The sequence below is a fragment of the Dermochelys coriacea genome, chromosome 8 (genome assembly GCF_009764565.3).
Source record: "Dermochelys coriacea isolate rDerCor1 chromosome 8, rDerCor1.pri.v4, whole genome shotgun sequence".
In the NCBI taxonomy this organism is placed as follows: Eukaryota; Metazoa; Chordata; order Testudines; family Dermochelyidae; genus Dermochelys; species Dermochelys coriacea.
The window spans coordinates 77,927,948-77,953,286 of NC_050075.1; the positions used below are offsets into that span (position 1 = coordinate 77,927,948).

A 25,339-nucleotide genomic window follows, 5' to 3' on the forward strand; every position below is an offset into this window, starting at 1 on the left:
GGAAGCAGAGCAAATTCAGACAGGAGTGGCCAAGTAATGAAGATGGATGCATCTTGTTATCAGCAAACCATTTACTAGGGCTTGATGTAACCTTAAACATAGCAGATAGCTCAATGGCACTTGCCACTATGCCTCTAATTAATGAATAGCAGGCCCTAAATTAACAGTGTGCATTTACAGATGAATGCTAGGCGCTCATTAAATGATGTTCATATCAAACAGTAATTCCTTCTGGATTACTGTATATGGTGTTTGTTAGCTGGGAGTTTCCACAAGAGGGTTTATGTGTTCAACTGCTACAAGTCCAGGTGCAAAGCAGGAAAGGGTATAGTTCACAAGTATAGGGCAAGACAGAGTAGCTATAAACCATGCACTGTAACACCTGTGCAGTAATTTCAGGAGGATTGGAACGATCCTTTGTCCAAATGTAACTGCAAATAAAAAATGCTTGAATCCCTGACTAAAACCTGTTCTAAAACTTTCATTTTGTCTGATCCTCTTCTCTCAGCACCCACACTAGCCCATTCAGGGGTAGCCTGGAATGTACATGGGGGTGGGGGGGTCAGATGATGCCTAGTTTTAATTAGTGATGGGATAATTCAAGTCCTGTTGCACATGAGCAAATGTCATGGCTGAAGCAGGTTGTGCCTCACATAACATCTCCACAGATGAGAGGGAAAAATGGATAAGAAGTTCAGCATTTAAGTTATGCTAAAATGCTCAAGTGCCAATCAGAAATGTATTTTAAAACAGCAACAGTGCTAATTATTCAGTTTGTCCTATTGCATTTTCTCATGCTTAAAAGGAACCAAAGGTGGAGCTATAGGAAATGTAACACATCATTTGTTCTAACACAACTATATTATAGCAATAGTTGTTTAATCCATATAATGCTCTGAAATGCAACATAGATAGGGCAGTAACTGGTGAAACTCAGGAGTAATTCCATGGAGTTAGTGGAGTTATGCTGGCAGAAAGCTGATGCAAGCAAGGTCAGAATCAGATCCAAAATCTGAGAAATTAGAAAGCAGTTTCTGTAAAAATGGAAAGATAATGATGACTTTCTCGGACTGGATCCTGTCAGATTAGTAACACCAGCATTCAACAAAGCAAGGCTTTCTGTATTATGAAATTTCTCTTTTATGTGCCATCCAGCATTTACCACATGATTTACCACTTCACTGAGAGGAATTCTGGAAAAAGGAAGAGCCAGCAAATAAGCAGTGCTTTTCCAGGAGCCAGTCTGTGCATCATCTCTTCTCAGGAACATTCTGCATATCTGAAGAGTTATAATGTAAAACTGATCTGCTGTGATGTAAAATTAGGAATATGATCAGGCATTCCTGCAGTGTTATACACAGAAGAGAAACATCCACTCTGATCAGATCTCACTTTCAAAGGAAGTCTAAAAATGTAAGTGGTCGGAATAAGATCCCATGCACATTCCACATAATACAGTGCCATGCATGCAGTTCCATTTATGGTCAAAATTAAGGACATTCCCTTGTTTCTAAGGATTGGTCCCACATCAGCTTTGTCAGACTTGGATGAATGCAAGTTAAGAAAAGGGGCACTCTTGTGGCCCCATAGAAGCAGTTCAAAACAACTGTTTGCAGAATGAACCTCCATCTCTCTCACACACACAAACTTTTAGTTTTGAAAGCCACACTTGCTGCAAAAATATCTTAACTTGAGGTTTGCCGCTGAATTTTCCTTTGTAATTAAGGGATAGAACTAGCTGGGAAAAGCAGCTGTTTTCCCTCTGCCCCAGGGGCTTTTCTCATTCATCTCACCTCTGTTCAAAAGTGCACATCGTTGTAATATGTTCAATATATAATATACTGTATGTGTGTCATGTGACAGAGGTAAAGAATCACTGCAAAAATTACTTTCTTTTATTACTGAACAGAGAACTTTATTAGAATGAACAAAACAGTATTACAGGTGCGTTCCCTCTTGTGCTCTCTCTGCCTCACTATAGAACTTCCCCCTAAAACTTTCCCTAGCTCCCTTCCTTCCTAGCTTCCTGCTACTGTTTTTAAAAAACAGTTCTCAAAATGGCACCATCATCACTGATACAGTGTCAACTACTAGGGACTTCCCTGGCACATATTCTTTAATAGGTTTAAACCTCATCAAATGCACAAGCAATAGTTGGTATTTAGGATGACCTTAATATAGATCTTCACTATTAATAATGGTTTGAGTGTTCCTAGCCTCTGTTTGCCTAGCTGGGAATGGGTGACAGGGGATGGATCACTTGAGGATTACCTGTTCTGTTCATTCCCTCTGTGGCACCTGGCATTGACTACTGTCGGAAGACGGGATACTGGCTAGATGGACCTTTGGTCTAACCCAATATGGCCATTCTTATGGTCTGGTAGAAATTATCAAGATCCTGCAAATATTTTGTGAAGTTCTTACTACCCATATTCATACCACACATTCTTTTCTCTGTGTGGCATATCTGATCCCAGCATCTGAAAGACATCTTGCCACTGACTTCCTATCATCTCTGTGTAGCATCCAATGATGCAGTATACCTGGAAATATCATAAAATGCAGTTCTGGAGATATGGGTAATAGATCATTTAAGGTATATCTACACTGCAGCTGGGAACAAGCTAGCAGAGCTCAAGCTAGCATGCTGAAAATAGCAGTATGGACATAGCAGCTCCGGTTAAGACTGAGGCTAGCCACCCAAGCTCAGATTTGGGGTTGGGTGGGCATGAGAGCCCAAGCTGCAATGTCCTCACTCCTATTTTTAACATGCTAACTTGAGCCCCCTACCACAAGTCTGTCTACCCAGGCTGAGAGATTTGCTCCCAGCTGCAACATAGACATGCCCTTAGATTCACAAAAGCACACTCCTCTGGTTTATCCCAGATCCACACATTTTTAGTTGGTGGTATTTCAACCATAGCTTTGATTTTCTGGGTCTGTCCTCTCCTTAATCATTTTTCAATCACATATACTAAGAACTATAGAACTTCTTGTGGTACAGATGCCTCATTTTCCTTCAGAAGATTTCTGAGACACTTTTGGTGCCAGACAGGAGATGACAAAATCCTGGCAGTGTCAAGGGGCAGCCAAACCACAATCCAGTGAAGAGGAGACAATTATGGTCTCTGTTAACCTAAATATTATGGCCTAATGCTCTCCTGCAATAGGGCTAATTTACACAACATCAGTGACCCTAAATTTGGCACAGCTGGCCATGAAAAGGATCTCCACAGTGAAGAGGAGTTGTGAAAAAGTTCTGCTTAAAGGGCTATTCCCATGCTTTAACTGGGCCTCTGCCTCCTTTGTGTATTATATTCCTTGTCAGAATGAAATGCACAATGAAGTCATAGTTATTCTTATCTCCTTCCTCAGCAAAGTCAAAGGATTTATACATGTTTTCAGCTTCACTCCCCATTACATAAATTAATGAGCTAAACTATACTTTTCCACACTCTCTCTGGTTCAGAGTCAGTGTTCTTTCCACTCAGATCATTCCATGGGCTTAACAGACTATCGGCCTAGTTCTTCACTGAGAAGTGATGGGTAGTTCATGTATACTTGTGCAAAGTGAGTGTGCAAAGCTACCAAACCAGAACACTAGTATGTATAAATGCTTTGCCCAGGTATAAATAAATACATACTAGATTTAAGTCAGTGGAGAATAAGGCCATGAAAGTCATGTGGAGGTTCAAACTCTGGCATTCTTCTTTTATTATAGCAATGCTGGTTCAAAACGAGTTGGCCTCTGACATCATATCATGAGTAAAGAATCACAGAAAGTGCCTTCTAACACTGAACAGGGATTTCTAAAAGAATGGGAAAGACAGGATTACCCCTGAAGCTACACTCTTTCTGCTTTACTGCAAACCTTCTGCTCCAAATTTACTCCAGCCCTCTCTCTTCCTGGCTTCCTGGCACAGTTTTAAATGGACAGTTTCACGATGGACCAGACCCTCCAATATGCCCTCAAAGATGACCTAAAGCCAGTGGATCTAGCCTTGCATAAAAGAATCCTTGGATGGTGCAGAGCTTGTAGCACTACTCTTCTTCTTCTATACCTCTAATTGAAACTGCTATTCTGGGACCTTGTCAGTTTTCAAGTTTCTTGAGCTTTTCCATTTAAGTTCTTGAGATCCTAAAAAAAATTAAATATACTAAGTTCTCCCCATTCCTTCTCCTCCCCTTTCTCCACCCAAAAAATAATAAAGAGATGTCCAAAATCACAGGGAAGTTGGATGATCAATAGGAAACTGTGTCTTATTACCACATGCTACTCAAAACTGTCCAGGACATTTTTCATGTGATCTGCAGATACAGTGACCTGTCTTGGAGTAGAGGGAAAGAGAAAGCAAACATGGAAAATGAGACGGTAGAGAGAGAGATAGTGCTTGCTTATTCGGTTTCTGGGACTCATGATAGATATTTAACAATAAGAACACCACTAAGACCTCCTGGTTTCATAAACTGCTTCCTAGCTGCTCTTCTCTTTTTCTCGTTACTGCGGAAGGAGGTGGGTTTCACACAGACTGTCTCTAGAAATTGCTTTGGTCTTGTTTACTGGTTGCTGAAGACATGCTCAAGAACCTCTTTTTGGGGCTAGGAGGTGTCTTTGTACATTGTCAAGGACAAAGATTACAAGAAATTATCTACAAAGCAAGCTAAAATGGAAAAGCCCCCCAGAAACATAAGAGCCAAAACATCTCTCGATTGTTAAGATCACAAAAAATACTAAGATAGAAAAGGAGAAAAGAAAATCAAAACTAGAACAAAGTAGGAAATGAAAAAACGGAACAGGCTGGGTAATAGCTGCATCTAATAGAAGCTGTTCTGTCTTCGGAGACAGCATATCGTTTACCATACCAGGACCAAGATACTTTAAGAAAGGCATTCATTTATTATAAAAACGATATGGGGTATCATGCAGACCAGCTGTGAGTCTCTCCAAGGGTAAAATAGCCAGTATAAATTGTGTCCAAGTGTCAAGGGAGAGAGGGTCACGACTCTTCCCATGCAGCAAAACAGTCCACTGGGCACCAAAAAAACCCAGTGAATTGCAGGCTGCATTTAATCCAAGCTAATTCAGTTGAACAATAAAGCTCAACAGCACACAGCTAGGGGCCAGCCCAAGCTCAGATTTTCAGTACTGTGGCTGTTTCAGCTGTAACTCCTGACCAGAAAGTGTGGCATTCGAGGTAAAACCCAAGAACAAAGAAAGGGCCTGGATTAGGGTATCTAAAACAATACTGGGACACAATAAGGTTGCTGTATTAAAATGTAGAAAAATACAGTCTCCAGGGACCAGATTCTGTGCTATGTGAATTGGTGTAGCAATGGAGTTACCCCCATTTATATCAGCTGAACATCCTGCCAGAGATATTTTTCATATTTTAATGGGAGGTTTTTTTCTCAGTGTTGTTTACAACGAACCCTTGGAAGCTTGCAAGTGAAAGCTGTTTCCTTACAGAAGTTGTTTTTCCTCCTTCAGACGCACATACACTGGCATATTATTGTAGGATTGCTTATGTGTACTAAGCTCCAGGCACGATATTTCTTAAAAACACACAAAGAATTTTAAGGGGAGACTGAATGATCCAAGAGATTAACAGGATACAAAGCCTTTGATCTTTAGGGTTCTCCCCTAAAATAAGGTTAGATTTGCACTATATTATTGGATCAAATCCAACCCAGATCAACAGTGAGATTACAACTCAGCAGCAAATAATGTATGCATTCTGCTAACAGAATATCAGTGAGCAGATCACATGGCACTGGATTTTTCCACCATTCAGATTTAGTTATTTTAATCCATCAATAACTGGAGTATTATTGAGTATTTTAATCCATCAACTGATTATTTTAAATTTGAGCTGTGTTGCTTAGTTGTGATTGGTCAGATACATCACGTGCCATTGTTTCTGACTGGATGAATCTGCATGGGCTTCTGGAGCAAATATTTGTTTATGTGGATTGAACACTGGGTTTCTACAAATGCTTGTACACGGGATTTAGAAATTTGCTCTCCGCAGACATGTTCACCAGGAAAAATACTGCTCAGTATTTATGGAAGGTGAGCTCAAAGTGGGAGAATTCTTTTAAAAAGTAAAACAAATATTGACAGTAAATTGCCCAGCAGTAGTAGTAACCAAAAAATCACTATTATCTGCCACCTGTTGAGTGGCCAGTATAAAATCAATCGGTGGTTTTATTCAGATTCCTTAGTGTCCACATTGATGGACAATTGCTCGCATCACAAATGCTATATCACACATTGCGTACAGGCTGACAGTCTCAAGAGAGGCCCTGAACTTAGATACATGGGTAATGAACTGACCTCTCACCCCTAGACTGGTCCCTCCAGTCCAGTTCAGGGTTGACACATTTTTGTGGCCCCAGGTTGAGAAGCTTGCCTGTTATGTACCAGCTCTGTGGACAAAATTAGGGCTTCAGACATTAGTGTTGTTCATTTCTGGTCCTTTCTCCCCACACCAAATATCAGAGCTGCAAATATTGGAGCACACAGGGCTACTTCAGTCATTGTACTAAGCCCCTGACCCCTGAATTGAAATTTCAGACTATATGCATTCATTGTTTCCAGTCAAAGGCACCTGGATCCAGGGGATAGCACTTCACCATAAAAAGTTAAGTTTTGATCAGGGACTAAAACTGAGCTTTAGCCTAGGTCTTACCCCCAAACTAGTTCACCAAGTGTGTTATCTCTGAGAGACTCAGGCTATAAAGTTTACACAGATACCGTTATTTGCCATACCTATACTGACCTCTTTACACAAGGATGAATGTAGCAGAACAGTTTCTCCAGTGTTGTGACTAACACTGGCATTCGTATTGTCATTACAGTTCTGGTTACGTCATGCTGTATCATGTGGCTGTGAGCTGTAGGGCGAGTTATACTGGGGGATTTCTACTTAGAGGGAAAACAATAGAGAGAGGCTTTATTGCGAGAAATACTATAAATATTAATAGTATTCTGTTGTCATCCATCTTTATTAAAAAATGTAATACAGCTTTTCCTTAATACTGGGCACATACTGGACTATCTTCTTCCATTGTCACCTGTTCTCATACAAGCATATTTATTATTGACTATGCAAGAAGAACTCCGTTCTCAATTTATGTTAAGATCCACCATGTTCATTTCAATGTCCCAGGTCAGTGATGCAAGGCAGGATTTAGCTATAGACCTATATCTGTCTTTTAGACCCTCTGGTGCATTGAAATTGATTTTTTTTCAATCTTTGCATCCAGAATGTGCCCCTTGACCCATTCATGAGAGAGTTCAAGTGAAGGAGATGAAAGCAGAGACTTTTTTGTCATCACTGTGAGGAGGCAATTCCTCCATTCCCATCTTTCAAATGATCTAATTCCTGTCTGCTCCACATTGAAGGGGGGTATCTTTTTGTTGCTGAAATAATGCCTGGCACAATGACATATGATTTGAAAAAAGTGATTCTTCTGTGCACTTTTGGAATTGGCACTCCAATATAGGTCCTGGGCAACCCAACCCAGATACCAGTTCTTTACTGCACAGTTTGGAGTGAAGGTGAATTGGAGTGAAGGTGGAGTGAATACTCTTGTATTCAAATGGGGCCTAATGCTGTGAGGTGGGGAATGCACATGACTGTTGGAGGAGTTGAGGATACTCAGCACCTCAGGAGCTGGCTGTCAGCTGCACTTCTTTTGCTCAGCCCAGAAGTTTCCATTGTTCTCAAGATAAGAATTGTTTTTCACCAGAAACAAACTAAAATGTTGAGGGTGTGGTTGTTAAACCAGCTTTCAGTTACAATTGACATTTGTGAGTCTAGTGCTGAAGGTGGGCATGCTGCTGAAAAATTATATTGTTTGTGATGTCAACAGTTTGATAATTGTCAGCTCAATAGAAAAGTATGTGGATCCATTTCCAACCTGGTTTTAAAATAGTGTAACAACAAAAATGCTTTCTCCAATGGTTAAAGGCTAGAAGCTTGTTTACAAGCTTTTCCACTGGGTTTGCCTATTGTCAGTGCCATGAATGGCATCAATTTTCAGCAAGAGAACTGCCTCCAGCACTAGGATCGGAAACGCCAATTGTAATTAAAACTTTTTTTAAAGCAAATACGTTTCACAGTTTAATTATGGCAAGAAATTATTCTTGTTTTGTGAGTTCGCAGATTGTTAGACTCAGCAAAAGTCCATTGGCATTCGGCATAGGAGTCCTGTCCTTGCTACCACACACTCCCCACTGGAAATTTACTCTTAAATAAAATCTGAACAAATTTACCGCACCCAGGTTAAATGTGCTGTAAACACTGATTATTTCTTGTGACCCATGTTTAATCCTAACTATGGGCTATGTCCATTTTCCCTCTCCTGTATTTTCACGTAATCACAGTGTGAGTCACACTGCCTATCAAATGTACAGAGATAAGCTACAGTCATTTCAGGTGCTTCTAAACAATGACACTGTAAAATAATCTCACAATACCTAAATGTTTTCTATTTTCCAAAAGCTCTTATTGGTGAAATTTCTTCCTGCATTGCTGTTTTTGCATTCACATAGCAACACAGCCCTTGAAATAACTTTTTTGATACTCTAAGTATAAGATATGGAGTTTGGAGAAACTGATTCCACTCAAACGCTACCTTTAAATGCTAAATGGCATCAAAAGTGAAAATAAAAAAGTGTGATGGTTCAGTAGAGGAATCCATTATGTGTCTGGATGCTCAAGGTCCCCTCTTCAGTCAGTCCCTTCTCTTGAGTTTCAACAAAATAATGACAGGCAAGTGGGTGTAGTGAAGTTAACTTGGCACAATAGCTGTCCTTCTCCTAGCTTAGCCCGCACAATCCTTTGCAAGAGTCAAGTTTGCTAAGAACGTTAGGCCCTATTCTGTTCTTTTGCACAGACATGCCTGTCTCCTCATCTGACTGTGTACTGAGTATTGCCATTTCAGTGTTCATAATGTGCATTTGTGAATCAGCTTCTAGCATGGGCTTTCTTTAGAGATGGGTGAGCCTGACGTGGTTCAGAAAAGAGATGGTAGTGAAGTAAAACCCCATACATGAACAGCGTTGAACTTTGGGGAATTTTAGATCCTCATCTGATCTCTGTGGGTTGGGTCATCTCTTGTTCAACAAAGCATGCAAGAGTTTGGGTACCTACCAAAACACATCTGAACTTTCTAATTCTCTTTTCCTTTACCTCCTTGAGATGCCAATAATAACCCTGACTCTCTAATCTAAACACCACCAACAGGTCCCTGTTCCCTCCTCCTTTCTTATGACCATCTAGTAAAATCTAGCTTCCATCCTCCTGATGCAGAAGCCTTCTCTCTTTGCAATCCTCTGCTGGGCCACTTGAATTCCTTCTAGCTCACAACAGTCCAATATTGCCCCTCTGCCTTTAGAAATAAATTGCAGGACTTTCAACTGACCTGCCAGGTGCTGACTAGCAGTCAATTAATGCTTTGAGACTTTGCACTATTGTGTAGGACTCATGCCCCACAGTGCAAATGGTTTGAACTGACTAGTATCCAGATGCCTGAAGACACAGTGCCAAAGCTGCTAGGTCCTGCAATGGGATCATCAAAGGTAGGGGAACTTTATTGCCCATTCATGGAATAGAGAGGAAGGAGTTTAGCCAGTTGTAGCTGGAGCATATTGTTATGTTCAGGAGGGCAAAGTAGAACTTGCTCAAGTCACAGCATTTGGATTCAGATCCAACTTTCTCAAAATTCAGGGGTAGTCAGCTCCAGAGTTTAGTTTGGGCCCATCTCTAGAGCAAATTAGTCTCAGTTGGAGAGTCCTGGGGCAGGGATGTAGCCAGGCAGTTTCTGGAAGTTGTAGGGAGGGAGGTAGATGAATGCAGTAGAAGCCAGAGAGAAGGAAGAAAGTGGTGTTTGAGAAGTTCTCATATTTCTGGAATGGGCAGAGTCTACTCTTCCTAGACTGGCCTTCCTCTCTCAGACTTGTATATTTACAATCCCGTTCAAATACGGAAAAGGGTGATCTTTTACTTTTCTTCTATGAGCTGTATACAATTCTCTGTGCATATTTTACATAGCTGCTTAATCTACAGCCAAGTCAAAGCATTGCTGAGAGATGCGATATAAGGAAATTCCCAAAAGAACCTGCAATCACAAACTAAAAGGGTAACATAGTAAAGATGGTCCTTGTTACATTATGTCCCCTGGGAGGACATTTCACAATGATTGTCTGAAAATTGTAAGCTCTTCAGGGATATTGACTTCTTATGCATTTGTACAGCACATTGGCTGGACTGGCTGCAATCTTCACTGAGATCATTGAGAAGTTCCTGAATGTAAATAAATTATTATCCCATGAGATTTCTTGCAATATTTACAAGAAGCCATGTTGCCCTTTTGTAATCTCCGTGCAATGTAGTCAGCAGGATGTGTAAATAATCAGCAGTCCCTTCCCTGACTACTTAATCCAGGCCAGGATTTGAGACCCTGTGTCGTGACAATAGGTAGCACAGTCTGTCTTTAATTGGTTTTGGCGCTGAAGAGCCAGAGAGAAATACAGAGTGCTGTCAGGTCCAATAGCCACAGTTAAGAGCCCCACTTCTAAACATTACAACAGATAAACAGGGATATCACAAGATGCTGGTGGTTATTTCCCAAAAACAATGCTGTTCACCAGTGTTACCACTGTACATCTGAATAGTAAGATGAATTATAATAAGTCAAGTAAATGTACAGCCCCCATTGATCGTAATGCAAAAATCCATGTGTAAGGTTATTATAATAACCATGTGAATATGTTATTAAATTAATAATAATATTCAGATGCCATCTTCCATCCATTTCAGTGGCATATGATGTCGAGTGTTGTGCTTACAATAATTTGAGGAATTCATTTTTTTCCAAGTTCAGGAAGCTAACAACATGAGCTTTTTGCTTTACACATCATAACCTTTTATGTTATAGCTTGGTGAGATGAGGTGAAGACCCAGAGGCACCTAAATGGGAGACTGGAGGTCTGTGATTATGTTTGCACTGACCCAGTCATATCCAACTTTACACCACGCAGCACTTCTCACAAAACAACTGCCCTCTGGGAAAAGAGACACAGTGTAACTTGTTCACTTGAGTCAGGTTAAATCTCTCTGGGCTAGTGTAATCTAGAATGGGCATAGTGAATTCAGTGATGCTACTGAATGCATCCGATGAAGTGAGCTGTAGCTCACGAAAGCTTATGCTCAAATAAATTTGTTAGTCTCTAAGGTGCCACAAGTACTCCTTTTCTTTTAGTGATGCTACAGTGTTTTACACCAGCTGAGGTCTTCAATTTCTTTCTGTTTATTACCTTCCAGTCTTGCCCTGCAGATCAAAAGAACATGGACAGAGGTTCTTCTTTGGGCTAGGGCTGTTTGACACTGCACCAGTGTTACAAAGTGGCCTTAACGCCAATGTAACCAGCCACAGGAGTTCCAGTCTACTTAAGGGGATCTTCCAGTGGCATATTTAATGAGTTCTGAGCTATACCCCTCCTGCAGCCAACAGAAGGGTCAAGACCTGAGTAGCCTGGGATTTCCTGATCCCCAGGTGCCATGAGAGTGCCTTGGAGCTAATGGCTGCTGGTATAATGTAGAGCAGCCTACAGATGGCTGTAATTTACACCAGGAAACTGGCCTACCACGCAGCTGTCCCAGGATCAGGTGAGCACAAAAAAGGCCAGTATTGCACGTGCATGCATGCACACACATCCCTTCCCAAGTCATGCTATGTGCTTCTCTGCCACAGTCATGGGTCAGTGCTGTGATCTCATGTCACTGCAACATGGTATTGCACAAAACTGACATAACATGACACTGTCAACTCATGATGCAGACGAGATTTTTCTTATCACAGTTACATCTGGGTTTGTTTTGTTTTTTAGTTTTGCAGCATGCTAGACTGACCCAGCACTTTTGGGAGCTGTCCTAAAGAACTCATAAATTGGAGCTATCCTCTCCTCCTTCACCCCGCAGTGCAGATTGCAACATGCAGTGACTTTATCATGGGGGGGAGGATATCAGTTTAGTATAATTTAACTCAGGAAGCAGATTTAAACTGCTTGCTTTTTTAAATTATTAAAGGAAAACACATTTATGCCGGCACACCACCAGGTGCAGAACTGGGCCCTTTCAGTCTTTATCTTTGAAGACATAGCATCCCTACTAGCCTACAACAGGATAAAGATCCACAGCATTAATGTATAATAGCTATATCTCACTCCATTACAGGTAGTTCAAGGCCATTCTGCATAAACAGTATGCATTGATTTGTGTCTTAATCTTTAAAAACCCCAAATATCTTGGTTGCAGACACATGTTAAGGTTTAATACATCTCCTGCCATAAAATGTTGCTCAAGACTAATGAACAAATGAATGTTTGTTTAATCCCCTTTGTGAAAATCAAACAAGCTTTCAACAGCTATTCATATATTTATTGTCAGATGTGAATCATCACTTAGGTGCTCTGTCCTGTGCCATTAGCAGTTAATGTTCATAGTTTCACAGCATTAATTCACCTTTTTTTTCTTTTTTTCCCCAGTACCAGCTACAGAAAGGATCAGTGTGGAGAATCCTGTTTTGTCACTGGCAGAATTGGCTCTTCTTCTGCTTGGTCCTGGCAATAATGACTATCATTCCCCTTGCTGTCTATCGAATGATGGTAGCTTTTAAGGACCCTCCACCCAGTCCTGTATTCCACGCAGCAGCTGTGTGCTTTGGAGTTCTCGCAGAGACTCTTCTGATCAAGTGAGTACAAGTCCCCTCCCCCTTCTCTCCTTCCCTCCCTCGCAAAGATGCAGGGGGAGCAGGTGTTAGACTCAGCAGCACCTGAAAAGTTCCCAAAAGATTTAGCCCTTATGTTAAATAACAGGTTTTAGAGGCTACAAATTGTTACTCTAGCATTGCTGGGTGTCATTAAGGTTGCATGTCTATGCTTGTTTAATTTTAATTCTGCCGTTAAGCAAACTAAATGATCTGAGGTTTTTTACTGTCTCACCCAGAATAGAGAGTGAATACGTGTTTCAAGGTTGTGTAACTGAGGGGGATATTTTTGTTTGTTTCATTATGAGGAAGGAATTAAAAATTCCTCTTAGTCAGTACTTAAAATATCAAAGTCATTGTTTAATGCCTTTGAGTCACGGTACAACTAATTCGATTGCATAGTGTAGTGCAGTTTCTTGGTATGTGAAACACAGATAGTACAGAGAAGTGATTGAATAAACACAAAATTAATTTCAAAGTATGAAACTTTCTGATGGATGCTTTTATAATGATCCACCACAACAGCTCTTCAGCAGGGGTAGAACCCGGAACTTTAGTTCCACCTCCACCACCTAAGTTAAGAGAGTAACATTGTAAGCTGTTAGCAGTAGTAGACTTTTATCCCTTATGTGGTACAGCCACAAAAGGGGCGCATGAAACATTTAGCTGTCCAGGGAAGCTCACCCTGAATATCTGAGGCCCACAGCAATTTAAATCCTGATATTGGCCACCTCTTTGAAATGACCCATCAACAGCCATGGGCCTAAACCAGAACTTCACATCTGACCTTCTGTACCTCCATCCACCTCCCCAGTGCACGCACAGACAAACACAAAGTTTGGATCCATATTTTTGTCCATATCTGGTTCTGAACTTTGTAACATAGGCCTATCTCTGTGACAGGCTAAACCCAGAACACTGAATCCAAACATTGACCCACCCAAAATTCATGTTCAGTGCCAGACCCAAAATTTGTGAGTCAGGTACACCTATAATTTAAAAACCATGCTATGGCAGAAAATGCATATGATCATGAATTCCTGCTTGGATTTCACTTTTCCCCCAAATTAAAACAAACACATTGACACAATTATCTTGAAACCACAGTGGTCATCATTAAAATGTTGACATTTAGTGTTTGAAACTCATTAGCATTACCATGGAATTACAGGTATATTAAGTGTCCTAACAATAATTACCTTCAAATGGTACTTCTGATTTTAATGGCAACCACCATATTGTAGGTGATTGCAGTCTGAGGGTGAAGGAGAGGGAATAGGAAGGGAATTAGTCTTTAATGAAGCATCTGAACAAGCGTATATATGAGAGGAAAAGCAGCACAAAAACAGAAAAGGCTAACTGTATACAAGTGCTCCTGAAAGTTTCTGATGAGATAAAAGCTTTAGAAACAAATATGAGTTTAAAAATGCATTTGAAAAGGTATGTACTCACATTGTGCAGCCCAACAACAGTAGAATGCTAATAACATTTAATTTCCCTTGACTTCTAACCTTCTTAACCTGCTGTAATGCTAGAATGGTGCTGTAAATCAAAATGTGCTGTATTGTATGGTGAACATGTGTATTGAATCATTCCAGGCTGCTTGGTGCTTTTTAAAAACAAAACTCACAATAGTGTTTGTCCTGTTTTTCATTTTTCATAGACCTTTCCTCTCAATCATTCTGCAACTGGTTAGCTGATGTGTTCAAAATACAATATAAAAAAAGAGGAGGGGGAATTAGGAGGTAAAAAAAAAAACAGCAGGAACTACAGCACAGATGAGTAGGCCAAAGTATCCTTGACATTATTTTCCCCCTTGTTCTAAGTGTTATTCCATTTTCAAGAAAAACAAATTGGAATATTGCCTGGGGTCTACTGAATCATTAGTAAATTAAGAATCTGTTTTTAATAACATTTAACTTGTAAATAATGCATTAATTGACTAGCTTGAAAGTTAGCTTGAATGTTAGAAACTCTGACACTAAATGCATAATGAAAGAAGTGTTCTGTTCGAGGAGGCTGTATGGTAAATGTAACAAATTAAATATGACAGTTGATATTTGTGAAAATGGTGATATAATTAGAGGACACCTGCAGCTGTTTTCCAACCAAAACAACAGAAATTAAACATGTATAAAGGATGTGTGCCTCATTTTCTCTTGGCATATTTCTTTTGTTCTCTTTGGGTTTTTGTTATGAGTTTTGTTTTTTTGTTTTTAATTTCCATTACCTTTTGTCAGGTCATATGTCTAAACAAGCAACAAGTGTCTCTGTCTGATACTATAGTTTATTGGCTCTTTGTGATACATCCATCAGACTAAAGGAAAAGAACAAGAATCTTATTTACTGAGAGTTTGAATTTACTAAAGAACATGATGCATACCCAAGTATATTTATAAGTTTGTAGACCTAGATATGGTCAAGCATTCCCAACCTCTAGAGTTCTTACCTGTGGGATTATCAACTGTGTATTTATTTCCCCTTTGTTGTCAAGGAGGATTTTTTAAAGTAAAAAAGTAATGTGAGAACATAATTTTGAACGCATGCATGAGTATTTTAAATGTAAATGTGTAATTAGCACTATATTTGTGTGTGAGGGAATTTGATGTTGTTTTTCACATTTCCTGAGGATCTGAGCCCACATTTCCAAAGATGAAAGCAGAGCATTAGTTCTCTGAACCAAACTACCCCAGCTCACACTACTCTTAAAGGAGTGGGAAATTATGGTGCATATTCATTGATGATGGTTCCAAAACATAAAATTAGGATCTGGATACAAAGTTTTTCAAAGTTCAGGAAGTATTTGGATCCAGGGATGTTTTTCATCTTAATTATTCACTTTTCAGTGTGCAAAAAGGAAATAGAAATTAAACTTGCACAAATGGGAGTCTCTGGACTTGAGTTTTCTCTGAGTTACTTCAATGTAGATGAGAAATAGCTCCATTCAGATAGAATGGATAGAATTCCACTGGTATTGATACGTGAGATCACAAACAGGTCCTATATGACAGAGCAACAAGAGAGCAAGAGCAGATGTGCGTTTGTGCTATTCATACTGTGAACATTTGAGTGCTCTCTTCATGGAATGTGATCCTCAGAGTCGATAGATCAGATATTTCATCATAGGCATTACATGAACAACATTATAATACCAATTTCCTTTATTTATTTCCAATTTGTACTAGTTTAACTGAGAATAGAATTTGGTCCAGTGTTTCTGATTCATATACAACTATGTTATGAAATGCCTTGAAAATGTTTCATATTTTAGTTTAGCTGCAACTTGTAATATCTTAATATTCCAAATGTTGTGTTTCATGCTGTATTTTGTTGAACAAGGTAGATATAAATATTCCATATTGTGTTCTCACGTGAAGAGATTTTGATGGTCTCAACATCATCCCTATCAAGGATTATTTTTAAAAAATAATAATAAAGTGGTCAGGATAACTCTGGAGGCTGGTATGGGGATATGGGTAGCTTTCACTTCTAGGTCATCCCCAGTACACATACAACCCAGATCAGCAGTAACCGGAAGTTGTTACAATGTGATGGCTGTCAGTTGGCCTATGGAGAAGGATCTGATGATGTCAGCAGACTGGAGTCCATGTTAAAAAAAGAGCACCACAACTGGGACCATTATTGGTAGTCTGAACGTAAATGTCAGGTATTGAATGGACATGGAAACTGGACCCTCCTCTTTGAGCATAGGGAGCACTGGTGGAGCTAGCACTGGAATATCCACTTCTGTGGGTCAATGGAGGACTTCAACCTCCATGACTGTCCGTCTAGAACTTTCACATGCACTAAATTCACTTAAAAAAGAAAAAAGACAAGAGTTAGGGTAGGAATGGCTGTCCTTGCTGAGGAGCTCAGCTACTACTGGGTCTGTAATACCTGCCTATTTTCTCCAGAACTAAGGCAACTGAACAAAGCTATGTGGGGAAAATCCGACTGCAGCACATAGCCAACTGTGAATACTGTAAGTGAATACAACATGCCCTTTGTCAGTTGTCAGAAACACAGATATTCATAAACAAAGGAGGAAGGAGCAGATTAAAATTTCACTTTAGAGTAAACACTGTATACTTTGATTTGGAATGTGCTAACAGGGTAGGAACCATTTAAGTAAATATATGAAACAATCATACCTGTGCCTTTTGGGCAATGATACCTTTATTATCGATTTTTGTTTTTATCTTGATGAAGCCAATGTCAGACGGCAGTTGAGACTGGCTTTGATGATGGAGATAGAATGTATTGTGCATGACATTGGAAGCATGATATCATGGAGACAGATTGCACAATGGCTGGGGAAATCATCACAGTTCTTTCATACATGCATAATTTTTCCCCCAGATTCAAATATAGAAATTTTCTCTATAATAAAATTACATCTTTATTCTATAAGAGCAGTCTCTGAACACTGTTACTTTGGTAAAGTTTCCTGTAAAATAACACAACCATTATGTAGTATTCTGTTCTACACCTAAAATGTCTCTGTTTTCATGTTTGTGGGGCATGTGTGACAAAGTTGAGTGTACTCACTTTAGTCTTGTAATGTTGTTCATGTATTGCCTATGATGAAATATCTGATCTATCAGCTCTGAGGACTAGATTCCATGAACAGAACACTCAAATGTTTGCAGTATGAATTGCACAAATGCACATCTGCTCTGGCTCTGTTGATTCACGCAGTATTACAGATGCATCACCAACGTCAAGTTTGTTTCATGCATCATGTTTGCTACCGTTAATGTTGATCCCATTTGACATTATGCTGATTAGTAATGGGCAATGGTACCCACACAAATGGGATACAAGAGATTCACCAATAATAGAAAGTGGTTTCCAAAGGATATTGTGTCAGCAGCCCGGCTGCTTGAAAACTAGTCATCATCCGCTTTAGCATGAATGAGGAGTCAGAGTCCCACTGGGATAAGCTTCTTCTCCCTTAGATCAACAATGTTGTTTGTCTGCTTCTTCTTTCATTGGGCTTTTTCATTTCTTTCTGTCTTTTTCTGTTGATGCAGAGAAGACATTGCTCTAAAATTCATAATAGGAGATGGTCAAGTAACACAGCAATATATTAATTTCATCAAGAGAAGTAAGGAAAGAAATTTCCTCTTGGATCCCTACTTTACATGGGGCCCAATCTTGCATCCTCAACTCCCGTACAATTCCCATTGAAATCAATAGAGTTTTGGCAGAGTAAAGATTGCAGGATCAAACTGTATTTTTTTAAATGATTCTGCCTCTACTTTATGTTTTTCTTTGCTTTCCATATGGGCTCATTTGCTTTCCTACTTCTTTTTCTTGCTCTTTCTTTCTGTCCTCAAGACCTGGCCCTATTCCTTTAAGTGAAATTAACCTGATCTACTTTCTCCCTTATTGCTCTCCTTGTCCTGCTCTGCTCTGGTATCGGTAGAATTCTGTTTTCGCTAAAGAACAAAATGGAGTAGTGTCTGCGGGATTTAGACAGAAATCCCTGCAGACTGTGCTTTAAGTTTTTCACAGATTTATTTTAAAATACATTTGCATATAACATAACAACATGCCAAATAAGTGTTAGCCATTTGGCTTACAACCTGTGCACAAAAGTGCTGAGTATGACAGATACTTTTTCAAAGTTGTATGTGCAGGTATGCTCTGCTCCTGGGTTGCATTGGAAAAACACAGGGAGAGAAGTGAAGCTGTCAAGTTTGGTCTTCCTTGGTTTCCCTGGAAGACTTTGTGTGGTCTCAGAGAATGTGTATTATTCTTTCTCACTTGTAAACGGAAGGATGCGCAGTGCTGAGTCTTTAACAAAGACATCCTTTCTCCAATTAAGTATTAGAATGAAGTAAATGTCAACAAAAGCAATAACCACAAAGTCCAAATAAAAATCCCTTCCTTTCTCAAATGCTCAGCTTTCACAGTCTTGTCATGCTTCATTTGTTCTCCAACCACCAGCAACTTTCAGGACAGCCAGGACCGAAAGTTCCAAGGTAACAACCAAGCAGGCAAAATCTTTTTTTCAACAAAAATCTTTTTGTATATATCATATTATTGGGAACAATTGTAGGTGCAGAGAAAGGGCTTGGTCCATCTTCCATTACCTTTAATTTGGATTGGACCTTTAATCAAAGGTAATTACTTCATATAACATTAAAATCTCACTAGTATTGCTGCTTTCTAGGATATTTTGCAAATTCCAAGCTTTCTGTTGTTCCATTGCAAAGATGCAGCTGTCACAGTATACATGAATGTACCCTGCCCTGTTCCTCTGATCTCCCAAAAAAAACCATTCCCAGTCAAATAATATCAGCAACAAAGTTCTGAATTTCAAAGATTATTTGGGACGACTAAAATGCTAAAAAAAAAATATTAACCATCAGGAATCGTGTCTTTTTTTAAAAAAACAAGGAAATTAAATGCAAATAAGTGATGTAGTTGTTGGGAAAAAATCAGGAAATGACAAAGATAGGGTTCCAAAGGCAATATTAGTTAACTCAGCTGTGTAGCACATAAGTAGTGTTTCCTATTTCTATTTTTCTGGTTAATTGCATTGTTTAACTCATTACTGCTGTTTGTATACAAATGTGTATCATTAAAACATACAAGATATGCAATTTATAAGAACTAAAAGTGGTGCTACAACCTTAGCTTTGGCATTTCTTGCCCTTTGTGATTTCCAGGGGTTCAATTTAAGAAAGGTGCCCTTCAGTTTGCCTCTGCATATTTGTACCTCTGTGCATGTGCAAGCGAGATAGCTAGAGGGTCAGGTACTCAGACTTGTGCCCACAGTTCATTTTGCAGGCACATATTTTGTTGGCACAATTTGCACCTGGCTAAAAATATACTCCTGACTCTGCAAACTGTAGTATTGTGTGGGCATAGTTTTTAGCAACAGAGAGGTACCAATCTTGATGCAAACCTGTAGGTTGAAAAAAATCACAGAATGAAATTAATACAATACCAGGACATAAGGAAGATGTGCTGGCTTAGTTAAATAAGGCACAACTGGTATTATTTAATTAAAATCTAGAGTGCAGCTGTTAGGGGAAAATCCAGCCAGTTTTAGACAGAAAAATCTGCCTCCATATTGTGTTTCAGCATCATTTTAACACTATAACTAGACTACTAGAGTACAAGATAGGGGTTTGTTTGAGGGAGTGGGTCTATGTGTGTATGAGAGAGAGAGAGAGAGAGAGAGAGAGAGAGAGAGAGAAACAAGCATGGTGTTCAAATACTATATAGAATACCCTTTCCTACTGGAGAGATGGAGAAAAAATAAAATTACACTAGGCCCTCTAAGCTCTACTAGTGCAGTGAGTGCTCTGAGTCTGAGGATAATGGAGTGAGGAGAGGTCATGAGGAGGCTCACACGTGCGTACTTTCCATAGCAAGGTTCCCTATCTCCAGTATGAAGTTTTTATCACCCAGCTACATACATTATACATCTTACAAAGGAAAACTGTTTTGTTTGCTAAGTGAGAGATCATTTCAGCCGGGCAACATTTCTGTTTTCTCCAAGAATGATAAAGATACTAGATAAAGATATAAAGATTTCTATAAAAAATAGTTATAGCTATTTGCATCTGTGCTGTTGCAAAAACTGGGCTAAATCTTATTTTACTACCTGCAGCAGAGCCATTTCAGCGAGTCAGAGAAATCATTCTATTTATTAGACATGCAGAAAAAAAGGTTTAGAGCGTTTGAGGAACCTAGACCATTACAAAAACTAAGGAAACTTTAACTTGACACCCTCAGAAGATTTGGTGGTATTGTTGTGCTTATTTTAGTGAATATTTATACAACACTAGTACTTCATATGATACTCTATAGAGAGTGATACTCTATAGAAGAAAGTCCAACTGAGCCCTCTCCAAGCAAGCCTTGAGTGGGAAGTCAGGGGCAGCTACTTCTAAGACACCTTTCTGCTCTGCCAATCCTGGGGTTGGCTGGGGTCCCCAGCATAATTTAGAGCAGCCTAAGAAGGACATTCTGCTGGCTGGTGATTGCTGTAATTCAAGGTGCTGCAGCTATGCCTCCTATGTCCCAGTGTGTCCCTGCACCAGGAGTAGATACTGGGAACTGGTGACGTTGAGTCAGCAGAGTACACCAGATTTATGCCACCCATTTAAATTCTCAGCTGCCCCATTAAATTGGCTGCTTTACGCTACCTGAACAATGCAAAGCTGCCAGACAGCAAGCTGGGGATCTGGCCCATGGTATCTCCCATGGAAAGCTTGCAGTGTACAACAGGTGAATATAGGAAATGGGGTAAATAGACAAAGGGAGAGGTAGGAAAAAGGAGAAGAGTTAAAGATTATATGAGTCACATTGTACTGTGTATTAATCCTAGCACTAGAGCAGTCAAGATATTCATAATTAACAGTAGTTTTTTAAGCATTTTGTTTTGTTTTGTTTTCCATTATTTGTCTGGCCTCTGTGTAACATTTGATTGGGCACCATCAGTCAGCTGTTCTTTCATCTTTCATCCAGAAATGAAATTCATTTAACCATAAAACAAATTCATTTTCCCTGGGACTATTTTTGGATTGTTTGTATTATTCCTATTTTATGAATATTCACACCACCAGAATTCCGTCTATATGAACACTTGGGAGCAAAACAAACTATGGGTTCACTGACCTTTTGAATCACACTTAGGCATTTAGTTCACCAAATTGTTTGCCAAAAATATCCACCACAATTTACCCAATTATGTTTCTAACCTGGAGATCCCAGGAGTGGAGATCATCAGTGGAAAGCAAAGTAAATGAAGCAAATAAATGAAGTGGGTTCTGAGGAAAGATTTGAAAGAGGAGGGTGAAGAGACTGGATGCAGAGGAAGACGGGTGTCATTCCAGGAGAAGCAGAGCTGTGTGTGAAAAGGCTCAAAGGTTAGCGTGGGAAGGGGAGATAAAGTCCCAAAGACTTCACTGGGCTCTGTAATGCCTGATGAGAGAGTAGGAACTAGAGCAATCGGTGGGGAGCAACCGGTGAGGAGAAATAAGATGTAGACAAGGCCAGGCCTGTGCAAAACCTTAAAATTGAGAGCAGTGAGTTTGAACAGAAAGGGATGGGGAGTTAGTGAAGGACCACAAGACCCCCGTGAGGACAATAGGGCATCATTGTCAGAACTGGGGAAAGGAAATTACCCTGCCCACACACCACCCCCATTGACTGTAGAAGCAAGAAGACACAGACTTAAGGCTGCCTCTCTACCCTCACCCAGCCCTTTATTATTAGGATCTCAAAATAGATGGCATCAAATTCTTCCCAGGTGTAATTCCATTGACTTCAGTAGGCTTACACTAGGGATGACTTTGGCTCTGAGTGACTGTACAAGCCATAGGCACTGCAATAGCAAGGCACAGCAGATTGAGCTAAGGTCAGGGAAGGAGCCTGTACTCTGATTTCCTTGATTTGGGGAATTTAAATTAGACCCTTGTGTTGTTTTTTCAGGCCTATTTTTGTATTTTATACAAACTCACACTGCCTAGAACTTGGTGGTTGAAATATTCACACAGCTCTTGTACTGTTTGGGGAGCAATACATGGTTTTCCCCAGTGGCACAGTGATAGTCTTGATCTGCCAGCCTCCTGCTGTCCACTGTCATCGTGTCTCACAATCACTGAGTGGCCTGAGGTGTAGCTGCCACTCCCCCCTCCAATGCCCATAACTCTGAAACTACATGACATCTTAACCTTTATAAAAATTTCTTCAAGACAGCATTTAAAAACATCCAAATCTTTCCTGACCTTTACATTTTAGTAGAGGTTGTTTTTTGTTTTGTTTTTTTTTTAAATTGATGTTACAATATTTTTTTTCTTAGTTGTAGCATTTTTAAGCTAGTTCAAGGGGAACTTTGCTTTTCTTTTCCATCCTATTTGAGGCCAATCATTAATCACGGAAGGAAAAGCACTCCAGATTCAAACCTGACTTTATAATGTTTTTATGTTTGTGACATTTTATATCTATCAGTTGGTGGGAAGTTCTATCCTTTTCGTTTGTAATCTGCTAGGTCGGGGTTGGCAACCTATGGCACACGTGCAAAGGTGGCACGCGAGCTGATTTTTAGTGGCACTCACACAGGTCCTGGCCACCGGTCCGGGGGGGCTCTACATTTTAATTTAATTTTAAATGAAGCTTCTGAAACATTTTAAAAACCTTATTTACTTTACATACAACAATAGTTCAGTTATATATTATAGACTTATAGAAAGAGACCTTCTAAAAACATTAAAATGTATTACTGGCACGCGAAACCTTAAATTAGAGTGAATAAATGAAGACTCAGCACACCACTTCTGAAAGGTTGCCGACCCCTGTGCTAGGTTAAAATTTGAGTTTAGATTCTGACTTCCTTTTTAACCTCCCACACCCACACCAGTGCAGGTTTTGCCATGCTGCTCTATGGAGAGAGTAATGATTGTGTGCCAATGAATTCGTGAGGATTGCTAAAGGAATTGATAAAGAGCTTCAGTGATCAGCCTGGCCACATCACGAGGAGCCTGATTCTCATCTCACACTGTCAGAAATCAGGAGTAACTCCATTCAAATCAATGGAACAGATTCTACAGTCATTTACACTGCATAAATCCAGAGTTGCTCCACTGAGTACTTTAACTGAGCTACCCTGTAAAAAGAGACGACTTAGACCCAGGGTTTTTACTCAAAGATTTTAAAATTGTAAACAAATTGGAAACTTTAAAGTGAGGTTTCCTACCTGTTTTTATGGCACTTGCTCTTTCTAATGAAAGTAGGAATTGCATGTCTCACAATGCAGACCATTGTGCTATGAGACCTGTCTTTATGCTTAAGTGAAACTTTCCATATTCTCATATTTTCCTTATCTACTATAATCTCATAAAATCTTCCATGATATCGGGCAATTATAATATTTAAGGCTTGGATTCTAAACACTTTCCAGTGGTGCTATTAGATTTGTATTCCCTTGCTATTTATTTTTGTTGTGTTGTTTTGTTGAAACTATAGTACAATTCTTGTAAAATCACTGTTAGCAAGAAGATTAGTCCTGATAAATATATGTAAATAGGTAGAGTTGGGCAACGTTTTTTGTCCAAAACTTTTTTTCAGCATAAAATGCAGATTTGGCGACACCAAAATATTTCATGAACTTGTGTTGGTATCACTGAATTGTTCGTGTAAAAAAAAAATCCAAAAAAGTCAAAATGTTTCATTTCAAGATTTTCAAAAATGAAATGTTTTGATTTTTCAGTTCAAGATGTCTACTTGTTTTGAAATTTTCTTCAGTTTTATTTTAAAAAATTAAAATTAAAAACTTTTAAAAATGCTCAGTTGAAACAAAACAACTTTTTTTGACTTTTTGATTTGCTGCAAATTTCCAAACAAATAGTTCTCTGTTTAACCCGAAACACTTTTTTTTCAAGTTTTTTGGAATTGTGAACCAAAAAATCCATTATTCATACAGCTCTACTTTTTAGTCCAAACACTGAAGGCCACTTCAAAGCTCTTTGGTGAAGGAACCTAATCCTGCAGACAGCACAGTTATGGGCCATTATTTCTGAGTCCAATTGTCAAGAAAGGGAACATTTATGTGGGAAACAAATGCTGCATTTATTACTGTGGTGCAACATTCATAAAATATATTTCACTGAGGGGGGAGTTTACACGGGGGTAATGAGATTTTTCCTTTATGCATTATTTATAACTGCTTAATCCAGGTGCTGTAGGTTATTTTTTTTATTTCTCAGTTTCACCACTACAAAACACTTCAGTATTTCTAATTTATTTCTGCTTACAATACAGATGTTCTCAATTGTGTTTCTAACGACATTTCAACTATTATGATCGCTTTTATTTGTTTGTGTCTGTGTATAAACAGGGGTTGAATGTGCAGTGTACAATAGTTAGGTTTCAAGAAGCTTGTAAAAAGCCTCTAGTGATTTAGTTATCAACAAATTAAGCTATGACTAACAGTAATATCTTTATCATTAGTCGTTTTAATCTTCAGACGAGTTCCCTGCAGTTTATATGGGCTCTTATATCTTCACATAAAGGTTTCATCCTTTAAAAGAGCATTTTTCAAGATGACCATTTGGAAACAACATTTGGAGGAACATGTGGGTTGCGTCCTCTAACTAAATTTCCAAGCTGTTAGTAATGGACTAAGGAAAACGTTGTCTGCACTGAATACTAAAAAGCTATAAGAAAGAGCCTTGAAGGTTACGTGTAAATATTGACATTTTAATTTTTTTTAGCATACAAAAGTGAACTTGCAGTGTATAAAGCAACGACCGTCTCTGCGTCATAAGATGTATTCCTCACACTTTTGATTTACAGACATGTTCCAGTTGAGGGTTTTACAATATCCCTGATTAGACCACAGAGATTTGGGGAATGAGTGTTCACGTAGGAACATGTCAAGCAAATAATAGAAGAATTTCCTTTCGTCTTAAAAGGCCACGTCACATATGAAAACTTGTGTCCCAACAAACCCATTAAGGTCCTTTGCTGAGAGGTGCAATAGAACTTTAGGGCATTCAACTTCCAGCAAGTTCAGGTCTTCAGTTCATCAAAGAAGCATAGGCCA

The 25,339-nt window shown here is 39.2% G+C and overlaps 1 protein-coding gene across 6 annotated transcripts in view; it reads left to right on the forward strand.

The window, feature by feature from the left end:
- LOC119859674 overlaps positions 1 to 25,339 on the forward strand; it is a 200,533-nt gene that overhangs the window by 154,643 nt on the left and 20,551 nt on the right. For 5 of the 6 annotated variants that reach the window (XM_038412045.2, XM_038412048.2, XM_038412043.2 and 2 more), the window contains one exon: positions 12,554 to 12,759. In XM_038412045.2, the coding sequence (XP_038267973.1) occupies positions 12,554 to 12,759 (206 nt within the window). Of the gene's footprint in view, positions 1 to 12,553; positions 12,760 to 14,437; positions 14,916 to 25,339 lie in introns of those variants that run through there. The other variant, XM_043520192.1, reaches the window with a different exon arrangement.